This window comes from Triturus cristatus, chromosome 1_2 (assembly GCF_964204655.1).
Source record: "Triturus cristatus chromosome 1_2, aTriCri1.1, whole genome shotgun sequence".
In the NCBI taxonomy this organism is placed as follows: Eukaryota; Metazoa; Chordata; class Amphibia; order Caudata; family Salamandridae; genus Triturus; species Triturus cristatus.
The window spans coordinates 1087309079-1087322031 of record NC_140580.1 but is presented as its reverse complement, the minus strand read 5'-3'; the positions used below and the strand labels follow the sequence as shown (position 1 = coordinate 1087322031).

The 12953-nt window shown below is 40.6% G+C and overlaps 1 protein-coding gene across 4 annotated transcripts in view; it reads left to right on the top strand.

The window, feature by feature from the left end:
- Positions 1-12953, top strand: part of KCNT1 (potassium sodium-activated channel subfamily T member 1) — a 1722207-nt gene that overhangs the window by 1468279 nt on the left and 240975 nt on the right. For all 4 annotated transcript variants that reach the window (XM_085613491.1, XM_085613497.1, XM_085613504.1 and 1 more), the window contains exon 17: positions 6523-6672. In XM_085613491.1, coding sequence (XP_085469617.1) covers positions 6523-6672 — 150 coding nt within the window. The remainder of the gene's footprint in view (positions 1-6522; positions 6673-12953) is intronic.

Genomic DNA, 12953 nt, shown 5'->3' with positions numbered 1-12953 from the left:
GTAAAGTGTACCTCTGCTGGACAAATTGTTGTGATAAAACTGATGTATGAGACTTCTGGGAGAGGAATTTTAATTGGGCTTAGAATTAGTCATATCAGTGTATTATTCGAATACAGCTTGTAAACAACATACCGTGCACGTATGTTGTGGAAGAGAGCAGACAGGCTGATAAGCGAATGTATCAAATCTGTATTTTCACATTTAGGTAAAGCTTGTACAAAAACTATTCAAATATATTATACACGTCAGTGACTGTGTGACTCCCAGTGGTGAATGTAGCATCATCCATTCAAAACAAGACATTCTGAGTAGGCAATAAGGTTGTAAGAAGGAGTGGGTGATTTATTTTTGTGACCTACTTTAATTCCTACAAAATCAACGCCAATTAGAACCAGATTACCACAGGTTGTACCATTTTGTTGTTTGGGGTTCCTGTGGCGGGCACGTCTGGAAAACTGAGGTCAGGAATTCGTGGTTGGGGCACGTGGTTCGGGTCTAAGGGGTTCTAAATATTTAACTCCACTTGGTGCAGTAGAGAGTCAATGTGACGTCATTGATTGGCAAGCCAACAAGGGGATCGTTTGAAAATTATCAATTCAGGAGTCAGTATAAGTGGTGTGTCCAAAAATGGCGACACATACAATTAAACTAGAGGCAGACATGCCAAATAAATGACCATGGGAATTAATCAGAAAGAGAACAGGCCTACACAACATCAGTTTTGACAAAATTGTCTATATTATTTGGACTTACCTAAAATAATGCAGAATATAGCTCACATAGAAAGAACATAAACAACCCTGTAAACATTAATCTTATACATAAAGAGTAATCTCAAGATGCTTTTACAAAACCTTAGATCAATGTATGTGGTGTCCACTCTCTTTGTGTACAGAATGCGTCAATTAATCTGGTGATCCAGAGAATCATTTGTGAGAAGTGGCACAACTGTCTGCATTTTGGTCTCCAATGTCAGTAGTATGTGCACCATCCTCAAGACAATGGGGCATATGTATCAAAATCTCCATTTGCGAATCTCAAATAGCGATATTTTGAGAATCGCTATTTGAGAATTGCAAAACGGGATGTATTTAAAAATTCGCACATATTTTGCAAATTCTTAATATTCCTTAATTGCGATTAGAAAATTGCGAAATCGCAATTAAGGAATACCTTCCCATTCATTCCTATGCGCCAGGAGGCCCATAGCAATGAATGGGAAGTAATTCTCAAATTGCGAATCGCAATTTGCTAATCGCAAATTGAGAATAATTTCAAAGGTGCAAGGGTGTCATGATGACACCCTGATGCACCCCTGAAATTAGCATGTGTGCGCATATGGCCCACATACATGCCCTAAGGGCATGTATGTGCGCCACACGGCACTTTGAAAAATGCCAAAAAGTTCATTTTTCAAAGAAATCGCAAATTACCACCAACTTGAAGTTGGTGGTAATTTGCGATTTCTTATGGAGAAATCGCACAACTTGGGTGCGTGTTACATAGCATTTAAGGAATCGCAATTTGAGATTCCTTAAATGCTTACGCAAAATTAAGACATCGCAAAATTAGCGATTCCTTAATAATGCGATGCAAAAATGGCTCATACATCTCATTTTGCGATTTTGTATTTGCAAACGCTGTTTTTTGCAAATCGCAGCGTTTGCGAATACAAAATCGTTTGATACATATGCCCCAATATATTTTAGGGACATTCAAGTTGACCAAAAATATAAACGAATTCAAATGTTGAATTGTATGCTAACCTGGCTTGTACATTATTAATATTATGTGCTAATTAGCTGCCCAATGGCAATGTTAGTTCAGGAAGATGCATTGACGATTAAAGAGGGTTTTTAAATATTTGAAGCTCCACAGACTTAATCGATATGAAGCATTCGGCTAGTACTGTGCGTATCGGCAAAGTAGGAAGATGCATTAACAATTAAAGAGGGTTTTTAATTTTCTGCTTCCACCTTGGTTCTCTCAGCACTTTAAATGTTAAAATCTTTTCGAAATGTTTCTTTCCAATGACTAGGGTTTTGGAGTAAATCATACGATGAATGTGTTAATTATGCGTTTCTTAATGCTTGTGCAAATGTCTGGTTTTCTCAACGTGAAAGACCTGAACGTCTCAAATTCATCTTCAAGAAATGCTGAAATGCTCTGTTCTAGTGCACACATATACCTTTGTCATATGTAAGACAAAGTAGCCCTGTCATACGTTATTAGGATATTGAAAGTCACCGAGGAGTTCCGTGACCATATAGAGGAACAAGGACGAACGTCAAATTCTTTTATAAGGCCCTAAAACTTGCAATGTCTTTTTAACAAATGGTAAAATGTTTTTTATTCCCTATAATATATGGTCATGCCATCACTCTTCCCACAGACCAGTTGAATCCCTGGTGTCTTGCTCATTTTTATTCCAAGCAAGTGGATTTTTAATTGGAGGAGGTGGTCGCCCACCTCTACGAATAATAACACAAATTTGAGCTGGTGAACCGTGAAGTCACAAAATGAACCTGAGCTCAACCTCCTGGTAGCTATGGTACAGAGCAGACAGGAATAACTTGGGGAAATGTGGAAAGTATTTATGCAGTACCAAAAAAGTAGCAAAGGCAAAACAACAAACAATAACAATTCCAAACCAAAGTCAGAAAATGGAGTCAATTTTAATGAATGAAATGCCACCAAAATACCAAAGAGAAATTAATCTTTAAAGTTGTATGTAAAAATAGCTCTAAAAAGCATTAAGCACCAATGATACTCCATGGAATTGGCAGACCAGGACCTAGGCAAGATTTCAAGCCAATATGATGGAACACAGGCCAGATACATCCAGGTCAAAGATTTTATCTTCTGTTTTTTTTTTACGGAGCTCAAAACCCTACAGGGTGGAAACCTGAAACTGTATCCAAGGACAGTGCATCAAAATTGGACATCCTTCCTGCAAGGTCTCCTGACAGCTCTGGAGATCTTGAAAGTCCACCATTTTTTTAAATCCCACCTTCTCAAGGTTTCTGGAGCAGTTCTTCTGTATCACCTCCAAGTGTCCCAGATATCAGGAACAGCACTTACTCATGCCAGAGGAGGCCACCAGCAAGTACAGCTGGTACAGGTCAGCTGGTCACTTCAGGAAAAAAGGCCTCTTGATGCTTGTTATGTCTCTGTAACCATACAAGAGATCACCCAACTGACTCTTGGATTCCTCTTCTTTGTCCTGGGTTCAAGAGGGAGCAGTTCTAGTCATTCAGGGCTCCGCTCAGGTCACGGACAGTAGGCCCAATCCTCTTCTGTTCTTCTGCTGATGCCTTGGGGTGCCACATTTATGTGTGGCACCATCTGGGGGGTGACTCCTTCCCCTCTCACCAGTCGAGTAACAGTTTCTGGGGATACCCCACCCACTTTTGCAACACCTCCTGTTTTCCTACTGCAAACATCCCAGAGTGTGCCTTTCTCCTAAGCTTTAGGATGGAGAAACCCTTTCCTCCCATGGGCAGAGCCACTGGCCGTTCTGTCAGCCTGACCAGGGGGTTGCAAAGGGTTGCCTTCTTTAGATCTCACCTTGCATTAACTTGTAGATGAGCAGGCCTCTTTACAAGTAAAGTAGGTTTCTGGGCCTACCCTAACTGTTCTTCTTGCAGGGGGGGGGGGGATGTCTCCCCACACCCAGGCTATTGTCTCTGGGAACAGTATTCACACCTCATTAGGGCCAAGTACTGGGCAGACCATCTGTCAATAGGCTAATACTAATTAGCGCACTGGAGGTTCAGGTAGGTAAAAGGTAACTTTCTATAAGTTACTTTTCATAATTATTTATTAGAAATCTGAATTTACCATTATATTGCATTTTGACTAAATATTAAAAATAAACCTTGAATCACTTTTGTAGCCATTTATTGATAAAATGTATTGATTAAAATATATAATCTGTACTTTGACATTCTCTAGGATTCATCTACAGCCCTGCCAGTGAAAATAGCTTTTGGGGCCAGTCACCGGAGAAATACACCAATTTAATTTTTTCAAATTTTTCACTTTTAAAATAACAGGTACCCTGCCTTGTGAGAAACAGGGAGGCCTTTGGGGTGGCACATTATTATTTAAAAGTAGGGTTTCCTGCCTGTCAAAAAGGGCTAATTTACAGGTGTGACAGCAGGGTTTAGACTGCTACAGTCAGGCTACACATAGTAGCCCTGAAGCCATGTTTTCCAAGTCCACTCTGTAGATAAAAATAGATGCTGCAGTCCACAGGTAGAATTTAACTGCTAGGCCCTGAGTGCAGTGGCGTAGGAAGGGGGCTGCGGTGGGTGGGTGCGGGCCCTTCTGGGTGTCATCACTGAGGGGGGTGACAAAATGGCAAAAATATGTGTTTTAAACAAATATTTGTGCCATTTTGTCAAGCCAGGGGTGGCAAGAAATCATTGCGGGGGTGCCAAACTTGCAAAAATATGTGTTTTAAACACATATTTTGGCCATTTTGTCAGCACTGGGTACCACCTAACCATGCTACCCTACTGCCTTAGTGCATTTACTACACTATATCTTAGGTACTTGTAGGCAAGTTAAATAATTCAAGTTGCGGTAAGCCAATTTAAACATGTTTAAAAGGGGTAAAGTGCAGAGAGTTAAAAAATCTGAAAAACTAGTGTCGGAAAAAGGCAAAAATCTTGAGAGACCATATAGAAATGGCCAATACCCTATAAATGTGAAAGAGATAGTAAGGTTGTAGACATGAAGAATGAAAGCAAAATTTGTATTCAAAATTAAATACGCAAAAAGAAGCTAGTAATTTGGTGCAAAAAAGATATTTCAATCAGTTTAATATAATTTCGATTGAACAAATGCTGTGGCATATAATATGTAGAAAGATGATGACTCATAGTGCGTCCAGAAACAAACATGTTGCCAAATATATCTCCTTGCAGCTCATCATTGCTCTTTTTTATCAAAAATAGATCAGCAGAGGGAAAATCCAGTTCTCCTTTTTTGTTTAAACACAACTGTACTGGTGGTCTGTGACCTGCCTTTCTCCTTAGCTGCTGACTGTGGCAGCACACATTATGACTTCCCAAAACAACCGTAATAACTTATTACAGTTGAGAAGCTACATTTTCTAGAGCCATCACAAGCCGCCTGCAATAAGGAAATTAGAGATAGACATTTTTAAAGGGAGTTCAGGTTCCCATATATTATTATTAAAATATGTAAACCCACTCACAACACATTTCCATGATCAGCAGGTGGAATGTCCGCTTATTCCTCTTTATTCCCTCCTAACACCTGTGCACATTCATTTCATGTGACTCAATACTTAAGTGCACAAGTACAACACCTTGTTTATGGTTATGCGTTCAAGAAAGAAATGGTGATGGAAATGCTTTTTTTAAATATTATCTAATTGGATCTGGTTAAAGAGAATATTTGGCCACAAGCTATTGATCTTTGTATAAGGTTGTCTCTTCTTTTCTTTTCTCATTAGCCACAATAATTTTAAACAATCATACATGTGGGTTATATCATAATAATTGACCTTCCGGACAATCATCGAATTTCATAATGGTTTATTTTTATTCATTCAAAAATATTTCACAATTTAAATTTCTAAACTATTTTAACATTTAAAAATATATAAAATCTTATTGCTCTCACAGCCAAGAGCCAAATGTGCCATGACAGCGTGGGCACCACATACCAAACAGAAGCTTGTCATTAGTTTGGACCTGTCTGTAAAGCTACTGATCTGTGGTAACCACTAGGAGAGTACTGGGGATTTTGACCTTTGTCAGATGTGCACTAGGCTGGTGGAGTCAACCTGTGGTAACCACTAGGAGAGTATTGGAGCTTTTGACCTTTGTCACATGTGCACTAGGCTGGTGGAGTCAACCTGTGGTAACCACTAGGAGAGTTTTGGAGCTTTTGACCTTTGTCAGATGTGCACTAGGCTGGTGGAGTCAACCTGTGGTAACCACTAGGAGAGTATTGGAGCTATTGACCTTTGTCAGATGTGCACTAGGCTGGTGGAGTCAACCTGTGGTAACCACTAGGAGAGTATTGGAGCTTTTGACCTTTGTCACATGTGCACTAGGCTGGTGGAGTCAACCTGTGGTAACCACTAGGAGAGTATTGGAGCTTGTGACCTTTGTCACATGTGCACTAGGCTGGTGGAGTCAACCTGTGGTAACCACTAGGAGAGTATTGGAGCTTTTGACCTTTGTCAGATGTGCACTAGGCTGGTGGAGTCAACCTGTGGTAACCACTAGGAGATTATTGGAGCTTTTGACCTTTGTCAGATGTGCACTAGGCTGGTGGAGTCAACCTGTGGTAACCACTAGGAGAGTATTGGAACTTTTGACGTTTGTCACATGTGCACTAGGCTGGTGGAGTCATGTGTAGGACATGGATGATCACCAGTGGTGACGCGATGTAGTCTTCTTCACTAAGAAGCTTCTGTGGATTTGAATCAGAGCATGAGAATCTCTCTCAAGAGTATTATATCTCTGTTTCCTCACATTGCAGGGAGGGACAGCAGTCGCCAGAGCAATGGCAGAGAATGTACGGCCGCTGTTCGGGCAATGAAGTCTACCACATCCGCATGGGCGACAGCAAGTTCTTCAAGGAGCACGAAGGGAAGAGCTTCACCTACGCTGCCTTCCACGCGCACAAAAAGTGAGTTTCCAAAGTCTCAGCTCAAAACTCAGGGTCCTGCATTATGGCTAAGACTATGTTGTGTTGTCATTGATTTATATTGGCAAAAGCACTTTCCCTAAAGCTTATTGTTTACAGAAGATTGTACAGTATAGCCTTTCTTTGGAAGCAGGCAGGACATTGCTGATGTTGTCACTCTTTTACACAGTGTGATTGTACAGATTAGCACTTATCTTGATACATTTCATAACACTGTTTGAGGAACCCTATAGTGTGACTCACACGGGGATCAGTTACACACTCAGGGGTCACACTCAGTGATCAAAGTGCCAAAGTAGTGTGACACTATGGCCTTTGTTGGCAGAAATCTACAGGTAGCAAAGTGAAGAATCAGTAGAATGGGATGGATTTAACATGGCAGAAATATTTTCTGAGAGATAGTCCATCCACAGCCTTGAAAAATATCTCAGTGAGATGATAGCACTCTGTGATGTCATATGCACCTTGTTTCTTAACCCAATATCAACGCAGCAGCACATGTACAGTGTGTACCTCACCACCCACATTCCAGCATGTGTGCAATAACCCTCACACAAGCATACCATTTGCCATTCTCCACTATCACCATCTGTGCAGTGGGAATGGTATTCTGTCCATCTCTTCTTTGCATTCAGGATACCCCATGACTGTGTTTGTAAGTGGTCCTTTCTCACCTTCTGCCAGCATGCCACAAAATGTCTTATAACGCAATACATGGATCAGTGAAGGGCTTTGGAGTCGTGACATTATTCGGCGATCCGCAAGATGTGTTCCTCCTTCAACTTATATAGCTCCCTCTTTACCATTGAACCTGACTGTCCAATAAACTGTTCACAGAATGTTTCTAGACTAAGCTTTGTATCAAAGGCAGTCTGGCATAGTCTTTAAAAAGCAAATAGAGGTCTGTTACTCCCAGAAGTTCTCCCCCAATTCAGCATCTCTTTGCCATTTATAAGGTGTCACATTTCTGGTTACGTAGTGGTCTTGGTTGCTGCCAGGGTTGGACTGGGATTAAAAATCAGCCCGGGCATGCTAAAATAAAGTGGGCCACATTTGCCTATTGCCTTTCCACAAAACACTGTTTCAGCGAAATTTTAAAAGGGGTGCGCAGATCAGTTTACACTGGTGAAATACGCCTGAAAACAAGTGAGGCAACATTTGCTCAGGCCCCCTGCCCCCACTCAATATGCATATATTAATGGGCCGACCCAGCGAGAGAAAGGGAGTGACACCTCTGCCCGGTGATAAAAGGGAGGTAATGGATGCCCATCTGCCTAGAGAAAGGCCACTCAGGCACCCACTGGGCCGCTGGCGACATCCGAACAATGCAGAAACCACCCAAATCGGCCCCCCCCGGGTTGCTAAAAAAACAGCCCACACCTGGAATTCGGATAGCGGCCCCTTGGGCATTGCCCGAGTGCCGGCGTTACCAATCCGACCCTTGTTACAGCCAGAGCATACCGCAAGTCATATTATACATAGAAATGAATTGAATGAGAGGCAATATAATAACACAGATGAGTCAAGTACTACACAGAACAGATCACATAAAGATGTTTTGTATCTTCCGTCTTTTATTATTCTTGTTGTGCTTCATAAAAACAGCCAGCCAACGCGTTTCGCCCAAGCATGGGCTTCTTCAGGGCTGTAATGGCATACAATACAAAACCATTCTTTAAAAGCAGACCAAGTAAGGGAAGAGAACAAAAAGTCGTTCTATGATACTAATTATACATAAGTAATGAACTGAGAGGAAGAGGTGAAAAAACCAACCGTCTTGTACCTGTGGTTATAAGAGCAAACCACTTTTCAAAAACCTGTGTGATATCAAGAAAAGAACCTTGAACGAAGGTATCACACCCGTGGATAAGAAGAGTACTTAAACAATGAATGAATGACCCCAAATCAACGCAATTCAAGAAATTGCGTGAGTGCGCCCATGTGAAAACAAGACAAGTAAAAAGAAAAATTAAACCACAATCAAAATAGGAGAAAGGAGAGAAAAAAAGAAAGAAAGAAATGTCTATAGCCTGAGATAAACATGGCTTCGACGCAAGTACGATAATTGCTAAGGCTTACCAAATTTGTTATGAGTGTAGGATATATCTTTTGACGATATGATCAGCAAGCAAAAGGACATCAGATCTGTCAAACTGCATTGGACAGAAAAGCCTTTCCTTAATAAATAATCAAAGCTGCTATTCCAAGAAAGGCACAGACTAAAAGGCCAATATGAACAACATAAACATACCTAAAGTGTGACGAAAATGAGGCTCAATGACCCAAGAGTAAACGATCAATGTCTGTGTGAAGTCTGATCTGTAAGAAAAACAGTCTCAAATCAATAGGCATACTCTAACTAATCAGGAAACACTAAGCAACTACATACTAAGCATTCCGCCCTTCATGTTTCAAAAAAGTGTCCTAAGGTGTACAAGTCACTCTGCTGGAATATCCTAAACCCATATTTTCACAGAAAATCGTATAAAAACAGAAAGAAACAAACAAAAAAGAAGAAGAGAAGACAAAGAAATGCTGCCAGCCACTGAGGCCGAACTTCACAACGAACGACGCTAAGGAGGACAACTTCTTACATGTATGAACCATAATGGAGACAACACATTCACATCCAAAAGAAAAAACAAAAATATAACGCTAAAGTAGCAAAAAATGGTGGACATAAGTCACCACTATAGGAACACTAAAATGAACCACAACCAAAGTGTAAAGAGCATCCAACTACGACCAACAGATGACACCCCTCTATTGTGTTAGCTTCCATGCCACACAACAATTCTTAACAAGTAACGGGGGATCCATAAAATCCAATTACTGCGAAGAAAGCCACATATCTATAAACGCGGCCAGTCAATGCCACATTGTGCACGCAACTCAGCAGCCTGTTCGGAGTAAAACGAAGGGTTGTCAAGACCAAAACTCAAAACGCACAAACTACATAGTTATTACTTACTGAATGATGGTATTAGCCACATCCAAAATAGGCTATCCGGAGCCGTCTCCGTAAGCGGCGTCCCGTAACAAGACTGGTGAGCAGCAAGAAGAATACTTTGCAGCAGAGGAGCTATTTAAAGCATCGACAGTCACCGGACCGCCAACCAGGAAGTAATTAAAACAAAGCACTTCCGGGATCAAAGGCGTGAACAAATAGAAAGAAAACGACTAGAATGAAAAACGAAGTCGCTAACAGAGCCATACTTCCGGTTCCATGCCCGTATTAAGAGTTAGTCACCATCTATTAATCTGCACTAAATTCAAAAAAAGCCGAAGTCGCTAACCAAGCCATACTTCCGGTTCCATGCCCGCATTAAAAGTTGGCCACCATCTATCAATCAACAATGGATTTAAAAACACCAGGTAATAGGTGCGAAGTATTGAATACATGAAACTTTATTAAAACAAGACAAAACGATTCCATGCCCGCATTAGAAGTTGGTCGCCGTCTATCAATCAACAGTAGATTCGAAAACGCCAGGTAATAGTTGCGAAGTGTTGAATACATGTAACCTTATTAAAGCGACACACAAATGTCATCTAAAGTAAAAATGACATGAGATTTTTAAAAATAGTTAAGTTAGTAATTAATACTATACGCATGAAACGGTGAGATACCACATGCTCACACTTTCTTCATTCCTTAATAAGTGCTGGTAGCACAATGAACGTCTTGCTATAAGTAGTGCATTCAAACAGAAGCAAAACACGAACTACTAGCCACCCAAAGAAAAGGAGTAACTAATCATAGTAAGATATATGTGAAAGGAGAGAGGAGGGGAGACACGAAGAAAAACTCAGCAGATACATCGCATTTAGACACTGTCAATGGTAGTTCTTTAAGACAAAATGTGGTACAATATTTCAAATCTTGTGGAATGATTAAGAGCAGGAACCACTGTTGTACAATAATTCCCAAACATTGAACACAGCAAAGCCCAATACATGTGTGATAAAAATAATCATTTCAGCAAGTTATAAATTCACCATGATGTCTACATCAGAGTTAAGCAAACAAATAGATGTAAACTCAGGACACAATACACACAGAAAAATACAATACACTATAGCAATAGAACAAGGTTTCAACACAAACACAACACAGGTCAACAATGTTAAAGAAAAAACCTTAGAGCAAATGTCTCGCCCTGATCTGCATTATGCACATGAGAATAACAAATGGAGACCCTACGTTGTGTTATCTATGGCCACACATTGTTTAGAGAAAGTAATGTAATTCCCTATCAGCATTAAGGCCCTGAGTTGAAGAACGTAAAGTACAAATCCATCTGGCCTCCAATTGTCTTAACAGGAGTGCCCTATCTCCACCCCTACTATTGCTTGTAACGGTGTCTATACCATGGAATTTGAACCGAGCCCGGTCCACACCCACTGTACAATCATGCGAGACTAGGGCATATGAAAGGTCCCCATTTAAGACAGCTCTACGGTGTTCCTGTATTCGAATCTTAAGTTGTCTAGTTGTGCTGCCTACATAGATTTTACCACAGCCACAAATAATGACATAGACAACGTAAGTAGTAAGACAATTGATGAAATGTGCAATCTTATGTTTAGCATTGCTATTGTAACTAAACGTTGATGTTTTATTGCATCCCAAATGGCAGATGTTAGATGTGCTGCATACATAGAATCCAGTAGGTTTACTTAACCATGAGTGTGGTTTGGTGACCCCCTGTAAAGTATAGCTGGGGCATAGTATATCCCTAATGGTTCTGCTGCGTCTAAATGTCATAGATGGTTTTTCTGTGAGCATGTTACCAATTCCTGGTATCCACTTGAGAAGCGCCCAATGTTTACCCAGAGACTTAAAAACCTCGTGGTTTAAAGTTGAGTAGGTGGTAATGAACGACAGTCTCTGAGAATTTTGATCAGTTCTCTTTTTATGGCAATTTAGCATAGATTCTCTCTTGATGTTCTGCACTTTACTAACAGCGGTCTCAAGTAACTGTGTATGATATCCTCTCCTTTTCAGTCTATCTATGGTCTTGCTTGAGTGTTCAGCAAATTTACCATCTTCGCTACAATTTCTGCGAATCCGCAAAAATTCCCCATATGGGATAGCTTTCTTTGTCGAAGGAGGATGCGAGCTGGTGAAATGTAAAATGCTGTTGACCGCTGTTTCTTTCCTATGTAGAGTGCTGTGAATGGTGTTCCCTTTGACATACAATTCCAGATCTAAGAACTGGATTCTTGTTTGGGACATTTCAAGGGTGAATATGACATTCAAAGTGTTATCATTAAGGAAATTATGATATTCCTTAAGTTCAGTCCCTGTGCCTGTCCAAATGATAATAATATCATCGATGTAGCGACCCCAGAATTGGATATGTTTAGTCCAATCTGTCGACAGATTGTCAAAGGGAACACTATTCACAGCACTCTACATAGGAAAGAAACAGCCGTCAACAGCATTTTACATTTCACCAGCTCGCATCCTCCTTCGACAAAGAAAGCTATCCCATATGGGGAATTTTTGCGGATTCGCAGAAATTGTAGCGAAGATGGTAAATTTGCTGAACACTCAAGCAAGACCATAGATAGACTGAAAAGGAGAGGATATCATACACAGTTACTTGAGACCGCTGTTAGTAAAGGGCAGAACATCAAGAGAGAATCTATGCTAAATTGCCATAAAAAGAGAACTGATCAAAATTCTCAGACACTGTCGTTCATTACCACCTACTCAACTTTAAACCACGAGGTTTTTAAGTCTCTGGGTAAACATTGGGCGCGTCTCAAGGGGATACCAGGAATTGGTAACATGCTCACAGAAAAACCATCTATGACATTTAGACGCAGCAGAACCATTAGGGATATACTATGCCCTAGCTATACTTTACAGGGGGTCACCAAACCACACTCATGGTTAAGTAAACCTACTGGATTCTATGTATGCAGCACATGTAACATCTGCCATTTGGGATGCAATAAAACATCAACGTTTAGTTACAATAGCAATGCTAAACATAAGATTGCACATTTCATCAATTGTCTTACTACTTACGTTGTCTATGTCATTATTTGTGGCTGTGGTAAAATCTATGTAGGCAGCACGACTAGACAACTTAAGATTTGAATACAGGAACACCGTAGAGCTGTCTTAAATGGGGACCTTTCATATGCCCTAGTCTCGCATGAGTGTACAGTGGGTGTGGACCGGGCTCGGTTCAAATTCCATGGTATTGACACCGTTACAAGCAATAGTAGGGGTGGAGATAGGGCACTCC